The sequence below is a fragment of the Diorhabda carinulata genome, chromosome 8 (genome assembly GCF_026250575.1).
Source record: "Diorhabda carinulata isolate Delta chromosome 8, icDioCari1.1, whole genome shotgun sequence".
Lineage (NCBI taxonomy): Eukaryota > Metazoa > Arthropoda > Insecta > Coleoptera > Chrysomelidae > Diorhabda > Diorhabda carinulata.
In genome coordinates this window covers 21,878,186-21,901,439 of record NC_079467.1, presented here as the reverse complement: position 1 = coordinate 21,901,439, position 23,254 = coordinate 21,878,186, and the positions used below count along the sequence as shown (strand labels likewise).

The 23,254-nt window shown below is 30.7% G+C and overlaps 3 protein-coding genes and 1 long non-coding RNA gene across 6 annotated transcripts in view; 2 read left to right on the top strand and 2 right to left on the bottom strand.

Annotated features, from left to right (window-relative positions):
* On the bottom strand, positions 1–11,822 carry LOC130897153 (uncharacterized). Its single transcript, XR_009059664.1, has 2 exons — positions 11,366–11,822; positions 1–7,341 (listed from the first exon to the last, which is right to left on the bottom strand). It is a non-coding gene; the product is annotated as an uncharacterized LOC130897153 (long non-coding RNA).
* Positions 11,823–17,672: 5,850 nt separating this feature from the next.
* Positions 17,673–18,749, bottom strand: LOC130897149 (nuclear nucleic acid-binding protein C1D-like). Its single transcript, XM_057805815.1, has 2 exons — positions 18,357–18,749; positions 17,673–18,216 (listed from the first exon to the last, which is right to left on the bottom strand). Exons 1-2 carry the CDS (start codon positions 18,642–18,644, stop codon positions 18,085–18,087), a joined length of 420 nt encoding a protein of 139 aa, XP_057661798.1. The 5' UTR covers positions 18,645–18,749; the 3' UTR covers positions 17,673–18,084.
* A 19-nt stretch (positions 18,750–18,768) lies between these two features.
* LOC130897145 (transcription initiation factor TFIID subunit 9) lies at positions 18,769–19,938 on the top strand. Its single transcript, XM_057805812.1, has 2 exons — positions 18,769–19,279; positions 19,346–19,938. The coding sequence occupies exons 1-2, from the start codon at positions 19,137–19,139 to the stop codon at positions 19,908–19,910; spliced, it is 708 nt and encodes a 235-aa protein (XP_057661795.1). The 5' UTR covers positions 18,769–19,136; the 3' UTR covers positions 19,911–19,938.
* Positions 19,939–20,745: 807 nt separating this feature from the next.
* LOC130897138 (protein nervous wreck) overlaps positions 20,746–23,254 on the top strand; it is a 34,914-nt gene continuing 32,405 nt past the window's right edge. For 2 of the 3 annotated variants that reach the window (XM_057805771.1, XM_057805774.1), the window contains exon 1: positions 20,746–20,896. In XM_057805771.1, the coding sequence (XP_057661754.1) occupies positions 20,877–20,896 (20 nt within the window). In that variant the 5' untranslated portion in view covers positions 20,746–20,876. The remainder of the gene's footprint in view (positions 20,897–23,254) is intronic. The other variant, XM_057805775.1, reaches the window with a different exon arrangement.

Below are 23,254 nucleotides of genomic sequence, written 5' to 3'. Positions count from 1 at the left end.
TTATGTTAAGAAAGCGTTTATGAAAATAATTTTACTTCTTTATGTACATATATAAATAGCGAGTATAAAAATTTTTTTACAATTACATAAAACAGACAACAAATATGACTTAAAAAGCATTTAAATTCCATACATCCATCTTTTTTGTTATATAAAAGGATAATATGAAACAGTAACCAAAAATAGTGAGAAAATTGAAAAATCAGTTAAAGAAGTCGAAGTTAACGAAAGTTTTTAGGTCCGAATAAAATCTCACTCGTCAACCACACCACGTCTACTACTTTTGAGTTCTGAATCAATTCGAGAAAAATTATCATAAACGAAATAACGAGATAATTGTTTTTATTAAACTGCGGGAGCAGGATTGTTTGCGAAAAATTTGGAGCATTCGATTTTCCATATGAATCTAAGACTTGTCTGAAATAAGGAAGGCTGCGTCCCTGACCTGCATACAAGCACTCGATATTTTCATCTTGTAGCAGCCTGTGAGTTTCGTGACGTGTCTTTAATCTCTGACAACAAAAAATATCTCAGCTACAGACATTCTTCTCTAGATGATAATTTATGGCACTGAAGTAACGATTGAAAGTGTAGTCCAAAAATAAGTGACACTACGATTACTTTGGATGCAAAATCAGACAAAAATGTGGTCTGATGCGTTCGTTCGAATGAACAAACGCTTCTTTTCCAATGAGTCTTTCTACTGGTAGACCCCAGCATGTCAGAACATTCACGACGTCGTCAGAATTATTTGAGCGATCGAACAAATTTGTGTGCACGGGAAAAGTAGGAGAAACGATACAATTTTCTATTTCGTCACCATTTAACAACAATAACATCTAGGGATTCATTAAAGAAAATAAATATTTGCAGTGCCCCAAAAACGAATATAAAAAAACGCGCACAGTGTAACTGCTTTTGACGAATCAAAATTTTGACTCGACATATGACATTTTCGTCATAATTTAAAGATTGGCTTACAAACGTCTATGACGAAGACAATCATGCCCAGACTTTTAAATTACTGATGATTTAAGTTAAGCATTCGTAGTTTGTATCAAACCACACTTCTCCAAGTATTTTTTTTTTGGAAAATATTTATTCTGTATCATCTGCAAGAGAACTTTTCACAGAATTTTGTATTCTGCTAAATAATACGTCACAGACAGATAAAAAGATGGATGTGTGTTTAATGTGAATATTTACAGATAACAAACAGTTTTAGTGAATTGACATTAAGTAATCACAGATTAAAAAATAATTTACATACAGCTATTTCTTTGTCAAATATTTAAATAAAATTGATTATATATAATCCATTTTTCTAATTGAACACGCACGTATACAATGTTTTTTTTTCTAAATTGTCAAAATAGAAAACTGTCTTTATTTTCTAAATACTTATATAATAAATATTTTCTAAAAGAAAAAACCAATCTAAACATTCCTCAAAGATTGAAACAAAAAAATACAAATTCAAGTATTTTTCTAATGATAAATAATTTGTTTCATATCCAAGTGATTTTGTAATTGAATCGAATGTGACAATAGTCGACTTACATCGTTTTAAGAAAAAAAAAAAACACCAAAAAGTGGCAACGAGGCAGCAATGTAAAAAATCGACTTGGTCAAAATTTTGAATTTAGTTTGTGAACGCACCTTTTCACTTAACATCGAACTGTCGCTGCCAGTTTATTCAGTAAACATAACCTTTTCATCACGGTGAATTACACGAACGAACAACGTCTGCAAATCTTGAAAATTTACTACAGAAACTCGGAGTGGGTGGCCACTACTTTAAGAGCGTTAACTACAATTTTCGGTCGTAATTCTTGACCTAGTAGACAGGCAGTAACAAGTTGCCAGTGAGATTACGGTCAAAGTCACTGCCGTTGAAACGTCCGTAGCAAATAATCCAAATCAGTCAATTCCACGGCGTTCTCAAGTGTTGGCCATCGCCAAGACCACTTTATGGCGAATTTTGCGTAAGTATCTTACTATACACCCATACAAGATCAGGCTCACTCAAAAATTGAAGCCGATGAACCATTCGAAGCGACGTACGTATCGGTATGCGGTATCGGGCGGGTGAAAATCCAAATGTGCTTAATGAAAAACCACTTCATCCACAAAAGATAACTGTTTAATGTGGTCGCCACGTTACTGTGAATGGTGATCATTATCGCGCCATGATTATCGATTATTTTTGGCCCAAATTGGAATATATGGACTTGGACAGCATGTGGTTTCAACAGGACGACGCTACAAGCCACACAGCACACGTTACAATCGATTTATTGAAGAACAAGTTTGTGGAGCATCTCAAGAAATGGACCAGTGGATTGGCCGTCTCGTTCGTGCGATAGATTTTTTTCTTTAGGGCTACGTCGAGTCATTGGTCTATGCTAATAAGCCGACGACGTTGGAAGAGCTCAAAGTCAACATTGAACGCGAAATAGCAGCCGTTTAGGCCGAAATGTGTGGCCAAGTCATGGAAAATTGGGTCCAACGAATCAACCGCTGTAAACGTGCCCGCATTTTAAAACTCAATTAAAATTGGCCATCCATAAAGTTTACTGATGAAATAATGGACAGTTACCAGTAGCTACGAGCAGCTACATCCCGACTGATTTTTTCCAAAATAAGATGGCCAGTCTTCATCGAGTATCGAAAGGTAGAATAAGGAAAATAATTTTACTGATGTGACGGTACTTAACGGGCAAAATGAATAATAGGAAAAATTTGCTTTAGAACCTTTCAATTCTGTTTATACGAAAGGACGGAAAGAAATTTCTAGAAGAATTGATTTAAATTTGGTTCATAAAATATGGGAAATACTGGTCGAAGTTATGAAGATAATACAAAATATTTATGAAAACAAAAGAATGCAGTCATGAGAAATAACAAAATATGGAATGGTTTCACTACAAACATAGGATTAAGATAAGGGGGAAGTTTAAGTCCATTATTATTCTTCATATTCATGGACTAGATCATAAATATAATATGCATTGTGTGGAGTAAAAAAATATGTGTGGGGCATTCACAACTACAAAGAAAGAACATTTGCAGACGATGTCATGCTAATAGTAAAGAACGAAAAAGAGTTACAAGAAAATATTGAACATGAACAAGACAAAAGTATAAGAAAAGAATCTAAGAATCGATACAAAAACACTGGAACAAGTTAAACACTACCAATACCTAGGAACAATAATAGACGAAAACAGGACGCAAGATGCAGATACAATTAACAGAATTGCAAAAAGCAATAAACTATATTACGCCGTGAACATTAAATTCATAAACAAAAAAAGATATCCGGAAATACCAAACTAAGGATACTACAAACATTCCGATGTGAATCTTGGGTATTAACAAAACGACAGAAAAATAATATTCAGGCTACAGAAATGAAATACCTAAATAGATTGAAAGGAGTGACAGAAAACGATAAAATACAAAGCATAGATAAAAGAAAAGACCTAAATAGAGGAAAGGCAACTAAAATGGTTGGGGCGACGGATGAATTTTAAAAGAATATGGAAAACGGAAATTGGAAACAACAGAAAGAGAAGTTGACCGAGAAAATACTGAATGAACGAGGAATAAACTGGAGAGAAGCAAAGAACCTAGCTCATAATTGTAATGAATGGAATCAACACCCTACACCACTAAATGGTAGAAGGGCTTTTATAAATCCAGCAATAGATTAAAACAATTGTATTGTTGTTGACGCTAAATAGTTGTTTTGATTTATAAATGGATCAGTGGCAGATGGCTTAGATAATAATGTTTATTTGGTAGATCGTGTTTAGAAAACTAAGGAGGGTAGAGTTGGTATCTAAAAAGCTAAGTTCATAATTCAACTTGCGTGTTTTCTCACAGTTTTCACTATACAACGCACATTTCCAATCAATTTATACTTTTAGAAAATATTCATGTTCTTATAGACAGTTCTCCATTATGCGAAGTCTTGTAATTCCTAAAAAGATGATAAATTACATTAAATAATAAATAAAAACAATTAAAAATTAATTTCAACATTTACAGTATATATCGTAATTTTAAAATTTGTTTCACTGTAAGTATCCAATAAAAAAATTACGCAACTATTTTTATCAACATACCAAAATTATAAGAAACAATTTAAATTTTATTCATTTGAAAAAATCTTCGAATGATACAACATTTTTCATAAAATAGATTTTACGAAGATCTTAACGACAAACCCGTATTTTCTCTTTTATTTGGTTAGTGATAATAGTTGTCATACAATATGGTCAAAACTACGGAAAATACGTCAACTTTGCTTTAAGATTGACCACTTTTCACGCAGATTAATACCGTGAGAAATATTTCTTGTAAAGCTGATTGAGAACTTTTGGGTGACTGTATTCAATGAAGCTATCGAAGTAGCCGTAGATTAATTCGTGGACACTAAAACCCTCCTGAACTTTCTGGATAATCGCTAGATACCTAGAACCAGTTAGTGCAATCACATTTCTGCTTAGTCGAAGCCAAAAAATCAAATGACAGATTTTGGAATAGAGAAAACCTTTAATTGAAACACCAAAGACGTTACGTTTTTATTCTCACAACAGTAGTTTCATATTTTTGAGGATTACAACAATAGAATAAATAAAATAATTATGTACAGAAGTATTCGTGGCCCAGACCTATCTTCAGCTGATTTCTTTCGATGGGATTTTCTCAAAAGTCTAGTTTACGTGAATAAACCAAGAAATTTGTAACACACCCGGCCCTATATGTCGAAGAATTTAATATTTCAGGAATGCCAGCGAGATTACGGTGACTTGAAAACGATACGTTTTTTCCTTGGCTATTTCAAAAGTGCAAAAATTAATTGCCAATAATGTTCTTCCCGGTATCTTTTCGTTAGTCCACTTTGTACAACATAGTTGCGAAATTTTTATATTAAACTTTTACGGCTTGCAATTAGTCATATTAAAGTAGTCCTCGGTAATGAAAATGATAATAAATAACTTTCATTTCTTAAACTTAAATCTATAATACCAAATATATACATCGATTCTTAGAATACTGATTCTTAACTAAAGTCTTTATGATCACACCACACGTTCATTCATATTCATTCAAATCAAAATAAAAACGTTGTTGATGCAAGAAATATAAAGTTCGTTTAGGGTCCAGGCTTTGGAAATAATAAAAAAGCTTCAATATCTCAAAATCTATCAAAAATAGAATCTTGCCATCATACAAAGATAAATAATACAACGTTAATTAACATTTGAAACCTGCTTTAGTCTTAAATTTTCAATAGTAGAATCTGAAATATTTCTTGCATAAATAATAGATACATTTTAATCATTTATAAATTCGTCCGCAACATAATCTGCAATGCTGAAAAAAATACGGAATATACAAATTAATTTTAGTATAGATATATTAACCAATCTATCAGTTTTAACAAAACGTCACGATTCATTAAGTTGACCACTCTGTATTCACAGACATATTGACATATTTTTATTGTGGGGACAATTCGGAAACGAAGTTCCAAACAAACCAGTAGAATTATAAATCCTACGGGATCGTATTTTACCAAAGGTAAATCTAATACCATTAACTTATTCAAAAGACTCGATTGAACATGAAAAATTTGATACCCTGAACCCTTACTTTAGTATTTATTTGGTGATTCTTCTTCACATCTTTAAATGTCGATTCTAATAAATAGAGCAGTTCCTGTAAACAGTATTAGTATTTCAGAGTCTACTTTATTACCAAACCTCCATATCAAGAGTTTAATTAATCATATTTTTGGTTATAAATGTTCCAAATTCAATAGAACATCATATAAAAAATAAAATTTTGTTAACTTCCCACCCATATACTGATCAATGTCGATTCTAATAAATAGAGCCGTTCCTGTAAACAGTATTAGTATTTCAGAGTCTACTTTATTACCAAACCTCCATATCAAGAGTTTAATTAATCATATTTTTGGTTATAAATGTTCCAAATTCAATAGAACATCATATAAAAAATAAAATTTTGTTAACTTCCCACCCATATACTGATCAATGTCGATTCTAATAAATAGAGCAGTTCCTGTAAACAGTATTAGTATTTCAGAGTCTACTTTATTACCAAACCTCCATATCAAGAGTTTAATTAATCATATTTTTGGTTATAAATGTTCCAAATTCAATAGAACATCATATAAAAAATAAAATTTTGTTAACTTCCCACCCATATACTGATCAATGTCGATTCTAATAAATATAGCAGTTCCTGTAAACAGTATTAGTATTTCAGAATCTACTTTATTGCCAAGCCTCCATATCAAGAGTTTAATTAATCATATTTTTGGTTATAAATATTCCAAATTCAATAGAACATCATATAAAAAATAAAATTTTGTTAACTTCCCACCCATATACTGATCAATGTCGATTCTAATAAATATAGCAGTTCCTGTAAACAGTATTAGTATTTCAGAATCTACTTTATTGCCAAGCCTCCATATCAAGAGTTTAATTAATCATATTTTTGGTTATAAATATTCCAAATTCAATAGAACATCATATAAAAAATAAAATTTTGTTAACTTCCCACCCATATACTGATCAATGTCGATTCTAATAAATAGAGCAGTTCCTGTAAACAGTATTAATATTTCAGAATCTACTTTATTATTAAGCCTCCATGTTAAGAGTTTAATTAATCATATTTTTGGTTATAAATGTTTCAAATTCAATAAAATATTATCTAAAAAATAAAATTTTGTGTACTGCCTGCTCTGATACTGATCAATTTTGTTATTAAATAAAGCAGTCAAAGAGGCAAGTGAGAATCCATTGGAACAGTTTAATATAATTTATCTTACACAGTTGGATGAATAAATTTTACATTGAAATTCGTATATTCCGTAAAATTTTTCTAATAACGTATTTTTTTTCTTGTCTTGGACGTTTTTGTGCAACTGTTAGAATATAAAAAGTTTTTAGCAAAAACCAATTTGCATTAAATTGGATTCTTGTCTTGTCTACTTAAAACATTTTCCTTTCTATATTTTGACTTTTCGTTTTAGTACCTGTATCGAAGGCACCTCATAACATCGTATAATACTGTGTTTTTATTTAAATATTTATTTATCATACTTCTAATCGACTGGATATTTATAGAAAGCATTCCTGCGTCTCTGGAATGTACATACACGAACAGGCGGTGTGGTTGTATATCGTCATTGATTTTTGCAATCCTGTGTTAGTAATGAAATTTATTTGATGCTCCGTTGCACTACTGTTTGAACATCTTTCGTGGTTTCGGGCACAACATCCGCTGTCTTCGCACCTAAAACAAAATTACTTATAAAAAAAATCGTTTCTATAGTTTATTTATAAAATAAACGTAACATCAACTTTAACACTGATTCAATCTTCAGGTAAACAGTTCCTAACCTATAATTCAAGCAATTTTGTGTGAAAAAAACAAAGCGAGAACAATAATTATCGCTATAGGTATTTTACAATATTATTGTCTCTGTCCTCATAAATAACAAGACATTTTTTTGGTTTAAAGTCTTAAAAGAACTCCGAAAATAGCAGCAGTAGAAGACATATGAAGATTTATTTTATGGAGAGTGTACATATCGGTTTTCTTAGGAAAATGTATGATAGAACGGACCATTGTACAAATATGGATAATTTTACCTTTTTTGAATGATCCAGACTTCTAAATCCAACAGTTATTAATATTTTGGAGCAAATTGAGGGTAGTATCGAGTTTCCCTAAGACTTGTAAGAAGAAGGTGTTTCAGAGAGTGTCCTTAAACCAAAACGAACTTTGTAGCTATATTAGAAACTGAGATATAGATCTTTGAATGTAGAAAAATTGCCAAAAACCTACGAAAATCCATAACTCCACATTGAATGTCCGCGCCTAGCTCCTCTCCAACTCAACCGATTCAAGTGTTGGAAAACTCAAAAGAAAGAAGGTATTTCAACGAGTGTTCTTAAACCAAAACGAAGTCTCTATCTTGAATAGAACCTGAGATATTGAGGATAGAACGTGTTTATATGAAAAACTCCCATAAGTAATGTACAGGGGGAAATCTCATTTGAGTATAACTTGAGAATGGTGAAAATTAGATGAAATCCGATGGTTGATGGCTGATCTGTGCATCAATACCTTTCATTGAAAAAAAAATTAAGCAAATCGGTTGGGTAGAACGCCTGAACGGACTCGGAATGGAAATCATCAATTTTTTTAATATATAAGACTATATAGTCTGTCAGCTTGCAGATGCTATTAAATTAAATTAGTCGTATATTGTCCACTTTTGTATAAATTTTTCATTTGAGAGCAGATTTATCAAATTCTCCATTTATATGAAAAAAATTATACAAATTATTATACAAATGCTATTAGACGTATTTAGCTTTACGGAAACGAACTATATTATGTGACAAACATTAAAAGCAGATCATTATCGAATTTTCTATAACTTACGAATGTGCCTCGTACTTCTATATCGTTTCAAATTAAAATCCAGTAATTTGATCAGACGTTGTAACGATCACTTATATATTCCAAATTAAATCCAAACATACTCATATTTAACATCATTAAATTCCACTAATAACTTCGAGATGTCAATTTTCGACACATTGCATTCATTTAAACGAAAATATTCAATTAAAAACTAAAATTAGAATAGAAACGTTATGTTTTGACTACTCAAATGAAATGTTATGTTTTTCTCGAGTAGAAAATACATGTAAATAAATTTTAACGAAGACAGACGAAGTTTTTGTCTCGAATTAAAATTGGAGAAATGTTGCCAGCATTTTGGTTTTAGACATGTTACCGTTAACTTATCCAACTTGGTATTTCATATAATAACTAGGTATTTTATATGAATACCAGAAAATTGAGTTGAATATATTTTATGAATGTATTTTTCGAAAGAAATTAAGACCATTGAGGAATAAAAAGCGATCGATCCAATATGGGAAGTTAGTTGGGAGTGACCTAACCTAACAATTTCACATATTTGTCAGTTGATTTAAATTTTATTTTCACCCCATGGATAATAATTGATTTCTAAAACTTTCTATACTCTTATAATTTTAGCTCAAAAAAATATCATCTGCACATAGCGTTGGGTAGAATTTAATAAATAAAAATTTAATAGTTTTTAAGGGTGAAAATCAGTGTAATTCCGGCATAACCTCACATTTATCTAAAAAATTCGAAAGAAATTTTTGTGATTTAACGAAATATCTCCGTATTGGTTTGAGTTTATATTATTTTCTTTTTTGTATACAGGATGATCAGAAACTCGGACCTTTTATTTTCTTTCTTCTTCCAAACGTATTCTATAACATAAATAGAATCTTCGGCTATGTAACTTCAATTTTTGCTAGGATTCCCTATACCCAAAGTTTATTAAAACAGTGTTATTTTCTAGTAATCATTCATCGATCAGAGAAACTTCACGAATATCTCACATACATAAATAAAATATATACCAGAATCTGTGAACCAGAGGCATTCGATACAAATTTTAAAAATGCTCTGGGGAATAATTGAATTACGATATAAAAAAAATCAATGCAGAAAGGAAAAAAAAACAGAAACAAGTGTCACCCAGCAAGTGACACTGATCGTACTTCAAAAATGCAAACATAAGTACGATATACAAACCGACAAAGAAAATAAATGAAAGCCTAAGATCTGCCAAAAACCCTCTTTATGTCTCAGTAATCTACCGCACATTCTGCACATATGGACGCGTATACATAAGAACAACAAGAAGGTATATAAACACAAGAATCAAAGAACATAAATTTTCACAGGCCAGACTCTACTAGAGAGCCATAAAAATGAATGTGCATGCATCTAATTTCGACGGAGCAGAGGAAGCACTGAAGGTACATCAAACGCTAAAATCGCCCCATGCAACAAAGATAATACTCGACGACGATCGTCACTACTTGAGAAAGACACTCGCAAAAATCGTTACGACCGAACCGTCAACGTCAAGTTTATCGTCGGTGTTGCGGGTTTTCTGAGGATTTCCTGCAGCCTGGTGAACCGATTCACCAGCCAATTAGTCGGCGATAAGGAATAATGCAGCCGCAGGTTTACTGGACACAACAAAACATTTTTATTCTTTTTCAGCCTATTGCAGAACAAAAGACATTAACATCAACCACAAATCTTGCAGAGGACCAAAACTGTCTCACATGAATAACGAACTTCTCTCCCTCACGTAAAATTCATCTTCAATTTTGAAGTTTCTTCGTGGTTGTCTTGTAGCCTTACATTCTCCGAAGAACCGTTTGTTTGCCGACCCTTTCGTTTCTTCTGCTTTTACTTTTTTTATTTCATTTTATATCACACCACTCTACCCTCCTGAATCGACCGCAACTGCAGCCCTACAGAGGTAAATTTTCCTATATCATGGTCAAACCTAGAATATTCCTCAACCCAAGGGAATAATGTACCCGTTCCATTCACCAAAAACCCAACGAACCTCTATCTCTCCAGTAGTTGGCTAGCAGTCGAACCGATCGCAGCTTCTGAAGATACCAACCTCTCGTGATAATCAAACTTTAATCAAATACATCATTTAACTATGATTTTCGGATAACCGTGTCTATAGTTTTCAAATGACGCTGTATAACGAAACATAACCTCAAACTTTGTAACATTCTGTATAGTTCGAGACCCTAAATACATTTTTTTATTATTCTCAATAACATTTCTGATATCTCTTAAAATAACTCTCATACTGTATTTCGTATTAAAATTGGTATACCTTGTATATAAAAATGAAACTAATAAAACGACACCTATTTCAAACATATATTTCAAGTTTCAATAAATTATTGATATAAGTATAATCGGAAATAATTATCTTTTAGTTCTTACTAACATAAAGACAAATATTCCAAGTTTTTCGGATTACAACTTTTTACTTTAATTTGCAATCCAGTATTCGAAAATTTACCACGCCACTGTCAACTTCTTTAAATCGAGATAAAACATCTTCAAAGGAACCGCAACGGCTACTTTTTAATTATTTGCGTTTTTTTTTTAAATTTTGATAGACTACATTTTTAAATAAAAATATGTGGATTTTGTTTTTGTAAATACCCTTTGTAATGTTATCATTTAATTTAAATACCAGAAAAATGTTTACTAGTTGCTTTTAACCCCGAATAAACAAAATAAAAGTCACTGATTACGCGGTCAAAGTCATTCTTAACCTTAAGCTGATGTTTTTTAAAGTGATTTTTTCGACAACGTGTTTCGGTTTCTATTCTCAAATTATTTATTATGTATTGGTGATAATAAATAGTGAAAATACCTGTAGAGTATAACCATATTAGGTGTTGTAGGAGTTGTGAGATTCAATTCCAATAATGTCCTTAATAGCATAGCCCTTTTCTGCGGCTTTCCACAGGGAAGTTGACTTTCTCCACATCTCAATTTTAAATCGAATTCGGCAATACCTATTTGTCCGGAATGACACGAATTTTTAAAACTATGAACACTAAGAATTTCCACCACTATTACCACCAAAACGATAAGAACTTGCATACGACTGAGAACTTTCTGAGAAACCGCCGTATTCGAAACCAAGAAACTCATTTTCGAACTGTGTGCGGTAGATCGGAGCTATACCCAGTTTTTTATTTTTACTATTTTTAGTGCCACTTGTGGATTTTTGATGTGGTAAATTTAGAATTTCATAAGCGCGCACCAGACTGACAACAGACAATTAGAATATTTCCATAGATTTCTGCTATTAAGTATCCTTCTGATTTTCGAAAGAGAGAGACGGAGAAAGAAAAAATTCAAACCGCGGCCGACTCTTTCTCGACAAAAGTCACATATTTGTTCTAAAAAACATGTTTCTTTTTAAAAGCAATTAAGTCGTTTTATCATTTCTTTGGAAGAGAAATTTCTTATCGGGACATTAAATTCTAAATGAAAACAAAATCGTTACATAACGTGAATGATTTTGTTTATGCACTATTATTTGAACTAATCAATTTCCAGTGTGTTCACTTACAAGTAGAGGGCATCACGATTTTTGGAGAGTTTGACATTGACATATATTTGATTTAATTTCAACAAATTCCAAAATTTTTCGTTTAACAAAAATAACAAACTGTGAGTACGAGCACATGCTTTCAATAAGATTTTTAATTATTGTGGATATTAAGAAAAAATATTTATGAACATTGATATAAGATATTTATGATTTTATTGCAAATAAATAAATGAAATCATTTAAATTCTAATAAATAATGTATACTAGTATTTTATGTATGTTGTGGCATTCCACACAATGTTTTATATCTTAATAATATTTGTTGTTGTTTTCACGGCAATTTTGAAGACAATTTCTTGTTGATGTGATTGAGTACAACCAACAGAAACAGTTCTTCAACGCTTTTACCATTATACCATTCAACTATCAGTAACATAGGTCACAATTAATGCAGCTAAACGTTTTAATTCATCTAGTACATCAAAAACGACTGCTTAACATCACTCATTTTGAAAGGATTATTTTTTTTGAAACTTCTTTCTCTATTTGGGTATAGTTTGCAATGATATGGTGGACATTTAACCACCGTTATTCGAAAATCTATCATTTGTTCGACCATTCTTTGAAAATATCAGCGTTCATAAGTCAATAAACCACCTTAACAAAACTTAGTGGTGGACTTGAACCAATAGATAAACTTTATTTGGTATATTTACTTCATTAATCCATGTTTCATGTAGATAAAAAATATTCCTTGTTTGGTGTCTAATTTCTTTTATATTTCCTTCATACTACAATATCGTTTCTTTCTATTAAAATATGCTTTCTGGTAGTGAAAATCCAGTGAAAACCTGTTTCTCTTAAATGTACTGACTGAATTTTGTGTACTGACGGAAATTGTTTTTTAACACATGTACTTTCCCTTCGAATTCATTCTTTCAAATGTTTTTCTATTTGAAATTTTGGTTTGCTTTGAGCTCTACGTTCTGTTTGAAACTCACAACATCTTTCTTCTCAAATAATTCCCTGAATCGTAGATTTCTCAACACCAAGCGTGCTACTAACTAATTTCACAGTGTCACCAACACTTTTACATCAATATTTGTCTGTTAATTATTTAAAACATTTCAATATTATTGTTTTTTTTTTCAATAAATTTATCAAGAAAGAAAAATCAAGGTCTATAGAAAGTTAAGGTCTTTGGGAATGTGTTGCGCTTAAATTTGCTGATATTTTCGATAAATAATATCCTGGTTTACGTTCTCCAGTATATTTTGTTAACTTTTTCACATCGGCAAAGTTGATGTATGAACTTGGATAAATTTCGGACCAACAGGAACAATTAGGGAGAACAGAACTATGAAACGTAAATTAGTCGATTCAATAATAACGAAAAAAGGGATACGAGGCAGACAATTTTCATCTTAGATTTCACTAACCAAAAAGGGCTAATTTGTGGACAGGCGAAAAGAAGACGCTCCCTGTGTTATCTTTATTTCCATATATACCCAGGAGGTCGTTAACATATAATCATGGATTGGATTCTTAACAAATTTAGCTTAGAAGGATACTAGGCGGTAAAAGAAAATACCAGATTTTAGAGCAACAAAAAACTGATGGACAAAGAACAAGGAGGAGCAAGATTAAAAGGAAGACCGAGGAAAAGATGGTACGCAAAGGTGATGGAAGACCTAAAAGAGAGAGAGAGAAATTCAGGAATGGAAAACGAAAGGAAAAAATAGGAAAGAGTGGAAGGGAATCACTTCCATGCTATGGGCCTTAAAGGTCTGCGTGAAGCACATATATATATGAAGATATAATCAAGGAAACGCGCCACTGATAGAGTGCAATTCTGCTTGAAAACAAGCAATCATTTCATCGCGTCTACAATTTTTATAACGAACGGTTTTTTTGACATTTTGAAACATTTGAGAAAATTTTCAGAACAATCACGATAATTTTGTATTTACAGATTGTAAGTAGATGTAGGTCAGAAAGTTATCAATGTTTTTGTATGTGTAGAAAAACTAACGTTATACTAACTACTGTTCAGGTTTAATGAAGTACAAAATAGATACACAGACACATGTCAGGGAATAATCTCAAGGCTTTTTCTCTAATTATATCAATAATGAGTATGAAAATATGTTGTAGGTTATATTGCTTATTTCTGTTTATTTATAAGGTGGGTCTCAATAATTCAAAATAATTTCGAAAGTACATCCAACAATAAAAGTACTGCAACATATTTTCGTTTGTCTATTGCGATCTGCACTTTATTTATTCAAGTACAAGCCAGAGTTTTGTTTGTTTATTATTCATATACACAGATCTAGAGTCTAATAAACATTATACACCTTTTGTCTACAAAAAGTACAACCCTAAAAGGATGAATCGAAGACCTTTTTTATCAAAAATCCACTAAACCGTTTTAATTACAGCGTTATTATGTAACATTGGTTTGATACACACGCCGTATCCATTAAAAACATTTCCTAATCCTGTCCTGATTACCACAAAGATGCGACTATGGAATCGTTTAAAAAATTGTTCACCTATCAGCTCCTACCAAGCATTCCGCCAAATTTAGTCAAAATTTTCAATACCAATTTTGAAAAAGATGAGATATTAACATTTACGAAACATAAGAGTAAATATTCCTAAAAAGATTCCCACAACAAAGGAGTTGCTTCAAATTAGCAAAAGCTAGAATTTTAAAAACAAATATGTTGTTAATAGTATTCACAAGACTCAAGTACATACTTGAATAAGACTGTCACTGTATAATTGTGTGTTCAATCATATAGAAATGGTGCATTAAAAAAACGCAAATCTAATTGTGTGCGATAGATTTAAAACACGAGTGAATTTCAAAAGTATAGGAATTGAAAATGCGAGGTTTGTGTGGATTTGCAAAGTCGGAAAAATGTTTAATTTAATTATTAAAAAAATCGAGTAAAGCAAGCCTTTTTTTAAAGTGTGTGACGACGTACGTAACATGATTCTTTGTATTTTATTCGTTTTAATATCTACTTTAAGATTAACTTGGTTTACGAGCTGAGAAACGGCCGGAAATATCCAACAAACAAGTTAAAAATCCATTGACACCGAACTCATTTTAGAGAAATAGAATTATTATAGTCAATGAATATAATCTAGAATAAATGTTTCTCGCACGGTTGAGAGGTGTTTTTAGATTGACAGGCTCCTGGACTAATAAGTAAAGAAAATGAAAATTCTATTTTACATTCATCATTCCATTGTCCTATTCGTATAAGCACGTGTTGGAATGACAATCAGTGTTGCCAGAGCTAGTACAATTGTACAATTTTAGTACATTTTAGTGTATTTTATACGCTAGTACATTTTTCCTTTTTTCTAATACATTTTCCCTGCGTTCGCACATATAAAGTTATGTTATATTTTCGTTTAATAAAATAAACTAGAAATTGTACTAGATTGTAACAATAATTAGAAAACAGAGCCAAGTTGATTTATATTTAGATCGTGAGATTTTTGTACTGCATTGCTAATTTTATCGGTAAACTTTATATAAATTTTTCATCCTTAAAATAATAATTGACACAGTCTATAACATTTTTGGAAAAAAAATTTAATTTAAACTTATGTTTATACATCTTTCTATAATTTTATTAAATTTGTTTGAAGTTGGTACAATCTAGTACATTTTCTAGTTCAATTTTTACATTCAACTTTCAAATTGTGGCAACACTGATAACAATTCCAGCCACAGTGAAATTGGTTTCTGTAGCTACCAAAATTATAGTAAAAAAATTTCACTTTAGTTAGGTTAAAGAAGACATGATTGGAAAAGAATAAAGAGACTGTAGACCAGCTCTATTTAATATTTTATATTATTTTTATTTTATATTTTATATTTACTATCTTTGGTTAATAATTTAGTAGTATATAGTATATTTTTGAAGAATAAACATTACTTCTCTTACAGAGTAATATACCATCACTAAGGAATCAGTTACTATTCATACCACCAGAAGTCTAATGACAAACTAAAGAGAAACAATATAAACTACTTGCTATCAAATATATTATAATGCTATTTTAATAATAAACTCTGGTAGTAGAAATAGAAACGAAGCTGACGGTATACGATTTTTCTATAAAATCAATCATTATTCTGTCAATGTTTTTCCGACATCATGGTTTCCCAAAAAGCACTTAAGAGTGATCTTATAGTAGCAGTTTTCGGAAACTATGATCGGGTTAACTCGATCTGAATGTTTGGAGATTAACCCATAGAGATATTACATTGGTAATATCTCTATGGATTAACCCGGATTACTTTAGCTGTGGTTCTGAAACTGGGTTATGGAAACGCTGTCAGACAGTGTAATTGTGAGTGTTGGTGTAAACAGTGTAGTCAGTATCAAAATTGCGGACTCACAACAAACAAACAATGAAGCAAAGTTAAGAAAAGAATGTATTTACCTGTCACGTAATACAATAAAATTATAACAGACGGAGATTTATCAAGATGGTCTAACGAAGTAGTTTTCTTTTTCTTATGGAAGAATGAAAATAAAATATAATAACGTGTAATTATAAGTAGAAACTTAATAAAAAACCATACTTAGTCTCTGTATATTTTCTTGTGTGAATTAAACTTATTCAATAGGATGTCAAGGTTTACAGTTCAAAAGTTATCATTTTTTAATCTATTAAGGTATTTAGAGATACAATGTAACCAGTTACTTTTCTGTGTCAATATAATGAATAGAGATATGGAAATCATGTGCCACATTTTGATAATATTATCAAAACTATTATACTTAGCGATATTAGAAATGTTACACCCACAAAGAATAACTGGTCATCCTTAATTATTTGGTAGTGCGGTGAATCTATAGCTTCTTTCAAAACTGTGGCAATAAAAATTTTGTTTTAAATAATCCCATAGTGGAAAATCATTTGGATATAAATTTGGGATACAACTTGATCACACATAATCCAATTATTAAAAGTTTCTTTTTTTAAATTTTGAACATCACGTTTACCTATTGTGGAAAAGTGATTTTTTTTTGGAAATTTGATTTTGTAAAAGTTCCAAATATCTATATACCATCAATCCAGAAGAATTACTCGTCCAAACTTATTTTTTTGAGAATATCCACTCCTTATAGCAATTCTCAAATATTTATTTTATATCTTGAGAGACATCTTAAATGCACAATATATTACAAACATAAATTCATTTATAAACAATGTTTGTCACAAAATGTTCATTTTTCATTTGGTTTTCAATAAAAATTTCATATAAATCAAGATTTGTTGGTATGTTAAAGTAATGGTAACCATTATTCCAAGCAGTTCTATTACTTAAGTACACATTTTTCTTTAGCCAAATTTTATTAGTGTCACCTATGACCTATGACAGATTACTAATTTTGCATTTTGTACATTTTTGAATACAATTACATTTTCAAATTTTTGAATGATGCAACTAATAGTAGATTGTGTAGGAAAAGGCCTTTCTGCATAAGCACAAAGAAAAAAATTAAACACTCATACCGATGAGTGATTAATTTTTTTCTAGAATTATATGTATGTATAGGGTGGACAACTAAAAACGGCCGTCTGCAATATCTCAGTAGCGGATTATATTACAAATTCAAATTATAATAAAAGTGGTCCACATGGAAATCATTTTCAGAATTTTAATCCCACATCTAGAGGGCGTATATGAAAATGAAAAAGAAATAATAGTGTTTATAATAAGGTAACAAAATTATCCAACTTTCTGTTTACAATTCAGACAATTAATCTTAATATAATGGGGGGTATCTCTCATGAGATTTAATTTTAATACTTTATTAATTAAATATTGAAAATATTTTAATAAATGTTTATTCATGATTTTGTTTTGTACAAATGCTTTTTAAATTTATTACTCCCAATTTTAAAAATGTATTTTATATTTATACCATCAAATTTCTATTTACATTTTCCATAATTATAAATTCTGGATTAAATTATTTTTAAAAACTTTCTCAATCTTGAAATTTAATTTTTTTATTAAGGGCTGGTACATTTTCACCATCTTTGTAACTAATTCCATGTTTTATGAATCTCCCGGCCACTGCTTGATTTAATTTAGGTCTAATAGTATTTCTTTCGTTCGCCTATAACATAAGATATAGAAATATATAAATTTTCATTATACTCAATTGATAAAAAATATGAATATAATGAAATAATTGATAACATGTAGGTATCATTGATAGTATAAAGAATAGAAAATAAATGGTTCAGTTTGAAATACCTGTTTGGCTTTAAGCATGTATTCCTTAACCCTATTTAATTGATTTTTTACGTCATTTTTATTTGGATCTTCATTTTTAATTCGCAAATAGAGCCAATACAATGTATTTAAGGTGTATGCTATAAAGAGATCATAATCAACTTTTTGTTTTAGAGATAACTGTTCATAAATGTCTGCAGTGCGAAGTTTTTCAAGCATTATTTCAATTTTTTCCACACTATTGTGAAGATTTGTCAACTTTTCTTGGATATTTTTATCATTATCCAAATCGCCAAAATCTATTGACATTTTTTAGAATTCTTTTCAAACTACACTAAAATCCAAATTCAAATCATACAAGTAAATTAGTGAGAAGATAGTTAAAGATAATTTAGGTTATGTTTAAATGATGACAATTGACAACTACCAAAGACTACCACCGATATTGACGTGCCACTCGTATGTGTGCTCCATGGTATTCCATAAAATTTAAGCTTCAACATATTTCATTGCTCAAGTATTAGGTTGAATTCTACAATATTTCTGAGTTCCTTTCACATCTTTGTTCTCTAATCTGGTTCACATAATTGGATATAAGATAAGATTGTCTCAGTAATGATATTTTGAAATATTATATATTGTTCCATAGATATTTATTTGACAAATCGTTGGTTAAAGATATAGAGGGCTCTCTAGATTATGTCATAATTGTCAATGCAATGGAAATTGTGAGAAACTGTTGATATTTTATATAAACAGATTTTTAATAAGTTTAGATAGGCATTGACAGAAGGTATTGGAATGGCTGATAAAGACAAAGCCAAAACACCTCAAACTAAACATATACCGAAAGATGGACAAGTTATAATGGCGATAATGAAGGAAATGGGTATCACTGACTACGAGCCTAAAACAATAGTTCAACTCACAGAATTTGTTTACAGGTAGTACAAGAAAACATTTTCTATGAAAAATAGTTTTTTTTATTTCAAAATCATTTCTATTAACAGGTATGCCACTTCTATTTTAGAAGAAGCTCGTATGTATACAAATAATTCAAAACAGAAATTTCTGGGTGTTGATGATGTTCGTTTGGCTTTGCAATTAACCTGCGAATCTACATTCACTACTCCTCCACCAAGGGAAGTCTTGATGGAATTGGCACACGTTAAAAATTACTCTGTCTTACCACAAGTCAAACCCCACTGTGGTTTGCGATTGCCACCTGATAGATATTGTTTATCATCATGCAATTATACCCTAAGAAGTATGAAGAAATCTTCAAGGCCTAATTTTGGAATGCCTGGTACTCCAACATTGAAAATTACTCCAAAAACAAACATTCAGTTTCTCAAACGGTCAACTCCAACTATTGCAAAACAAACAGTTACAATACCAAAAGCAGTGACTAAAGTCATTACTAACCAACCTCAGAAAACCATACTAAAACCAAAAATAGAGATTACACAAAATTTGCAATTGACACCTTCAAATAATGGTAATGAAATGGACTTTGAAATATTAGGGAGTTTGAAACGTAAAAGAGAAGATGAACATGAACCCATGCAAATGTAAAATAGTTAATAAAAAGTGTGTTAATTTTTTTGCTATATTTTTACTCAGTTTAATAATTTTTGTTTTAAATAAAATTGAATTGCAAATTGTTCTTAAGTTAATAAATAAACTGTAAAGCTTATAGTTTTTAATTGTGAGTTTAATAACAGAAATTATTAGAAATGTCGACACCGAAAAAATAGAATATAATGCAATTGGTTTGACAAGATAAGAGGATAAAACTTTACAAATAAAAATGATAACTTTCTCCTGGTTACTTGTAAAATACTTTGTTCAAAATTTACACGTTACTGCAAGCTAATTCCATTATCAATTTTTATAGAAGATAGAATGAGTTTAATAAGCTATCTTCAAAAGATGAAGTAATCGTCAACTTATGAGGAACTCTGTAAAGAAATTTATACCACCTAGTGCTCTCACATGGCCGGACCATCTGTGTAAAACGTCCATAAAATAGGTGGTTTGTGGGTTCGTTGCTCGGTCACAAAGGGAAACCAAAAAATCCTGAGAGTACGATTGAATTTTTAAATTAGTTGATAAAACTTTCTCACAAAAATTATGATTAAAATCGAGTTCTGCACAATAAATCTGATAAAGTTAGGTTAAGGTAAGCTTTCTTCAAAAGTTACAGAGAAGTGTCCATTCGAATATATCAAGATGAGGAAAAAACAATTTTTGATATTCAAACAGGTGATAATCCTAATACCACAATGCATTATTTGATTACACCATTATATTTCAACCAATTTATCCAAAACCTCAATATGTGTTTGTGTGTGTTTTTATGAATCACTATATTTATTATAACTCCATTAGAATCCGTGCTTGGGAGAACTTTGGTTTATTTTATAAAGTAGTTATATCAGTACAAGCTATATGATTAGAAGTTATTTTACAATAATCAAGATTTCAGAGATTGTTACCTGTCACTTTGACAATCAAAAATATTAGTTACATTATCAATTTATGAAATTTAGGAAAAAGAGGTAAGTGAATATTAGATACCTTTTTTAAATGCCAAGAGATATATGAATGTATAACTGAAAATTGTGCTGCAGTCATTAGATTTCTATATTGTTAAAATCAATAAAATAATTCTTCTAATAATTTAGAGCAGAATACACTAACCTAAAAGTGTTGTGTAGAAATACTCTATTACGTCACATTTTTTTTCCTTCAAACAAATATTTTCTGTCATATACCCCACTTAAATTTGGACTGACTCGTTTCAAATTTTGTTAAAATGTCTAGTAGAAAGTGCAAACAAAGTTATGATCGTTTTTATTATGTTTGTACAGAGTATATATTTGCAAAGACCCATCGTAGATTCTTTAAAAAGTGCAATTTTCATCATTCTGGATTTCCTATTGCAAACCAAGATTAAAATTGGATACCACATATATTTCGTGAAAGCTGTAGAATTGTTTTACTGAAATAATCAGCCGGAGATAATGATAACTTTCATTACAAGGTGGATTTACCAAAATACTCTATGTTTTGTCTATGGCACAGCATGGTCGGATAGTATCATTATGTGAGAAAAGCACGGCATATTCGAAACGAGTATTTTCCAAGCAAAATCACCATAAATCGTTAATAGATCCAAAAAAACTTCCTTTACATATTAAACTGGGGCATATATAAAGTTTTTGAAGGTCTTCTGTAAACAGGTATACTCCGATCTGAGGTACAGAAACCAAATTTGGACTCGTTCGTGAAAATTATATTACCTCAATTTACATTCCTGTTCGTATGCTCTTCTTCTAATCTCCTAGCTACACGGTGTTTCCTGGTCAGTTGAAGAGCAGTGTCAGTTAATCAGGATCTAACTCTAAAAAGTTTTTCACGGTTTGTGAAGTTACTCTTACATTTCGCGCTTCAGGTAAATCTTTTCGAAGCTGTCTTCTTCGTAAAGCTTGCTGTTTCAAAATTCTATGATCTGCAGATGTAGTTGCCGAAGGTCGACCATGCACACTGGCCTTTTATAATATCTCTCGATATCTCGCAACTACCTGGGACACAATTTATTCCTTTGTTCAATTTAAATGTCTGTTTATACGCTCCTCTATAGACAATATTAATTTAAAAATGCCCAATAAAACACAAACCGTGTACCGTGTACTCTCGATATATGCTGAGCAAAAACTGATAAGCAAAATCCAATTAACATTTCTTTAAATTTTTTTTTTTTGAAAATTAAACTGATTGATACTTCTCTTGCCTTATTTTTTCTATTTTTGTTAGTTTGTAGAAGTGTAACAATTTTAATATTCCACTGACGATGATTTTGTAAGCAATGTGGTCATTTTTAAGAGTGATGCGACACATTTTTGGTGGAATTTATTACAGAAGAAGGAATGTCTTTTGGCCCATAGGATCCTTAAAGTTAAAAAAGATCTTTAGTTTGAAAGTATCTTATTTGTCGATAAAAATATAAGTAGCTGTAAGGTGAAACTTGGCAACGTCGAAGCTATTAGTAATCTAAGCATGCACCATTTTCTTTGTAAAATCTTCGGTTTTATAGGAATTTACACCCGACTTTCATAAATGTCCTGCACGCTACTTATGTTAATTTTTTGTAGATATTCTCCCTATTTTTAAATACGTTCCATTATTTATAATTTTTTCTAGTATCAATTTTTTGGTAGATGCGATCTAAACACCCGCCAAAAATTCGTAGTCTTTTTTTGCAAAAAATATGAATTATATTTACTTTGATCGAAGTTTTTTCTAGATAAAATGAAAATTTCAGTTATCTTTCAGTAGCAACCATCCTCATACACTTTTCTACGGTTGTTTTAAAGAATAATTAATTTAAAATCATTATTAAACTTAGTTAAAATTTTCCACTTGTACCCTAATTCACCCAAAGCATTCAATTGGCAATGATACTGTGCAGCCTTCCGTTTATTGATTCAATCTCAATTTTACCAAAAAATTCGTTTTACTGTTTGGACAGGTAGCAATACATACGAGGGAGTTTCTTTTGCTTCTAAAAGTAAAATGCGTGGTGATAGGAGGCTGATTTACGATTAGTGAACTTTCCACATAATATTTAGACATTTCACGATCTTCCCTATATAAAAATGTGACCATTGAGCTAATACGAGCCTAATCTTAGTGAAGTTGACTTAACTAGGAAATCTTTTAAACGACTTTCGATTCAACCAAATTAAAACACATCACTATTTTATTGTCTAGCCCTTTCAGGTGCTTACTGCTTCTGTTCGTCTTGATTTACTATCAATTAAAGTTTGGCAATAATGTGGGACAAAACTGTTTTAAATATCTGGGTGTCCTCTTCATATCACACAACTATTGGTCATCCATTTCAAAACAAATAT

Coding starts and splice junctions, on each gene's coding strand:
- LOC130897145 (XM_057805812.1), top strand. CDS start 19,137: ATGGCTGATAAAGACAAAGCCAAAACACCTCAAACTAAACATATACCG. Junction 19,280..19,345: donor CTCACAGAATTTGTTTACAG/GTAGTACAAGAA, acceptor TTCTATTAACAG/GTATGCCACTTCTATTTTAG.
- LOC130897149 (XM_057805815.1), bottom strand. CDS start 18,644: ATGTCAATAGATTTTGGCGATTTGGATAATGATAAAAATATCCAAGAA. Junction 18,217..18,356: donor ACATGCTTAAAGCCAAACAG/GTATTTCAAACT, acceptor CTTATGTTATAG/GCGAACGAAAGAAATACTAT.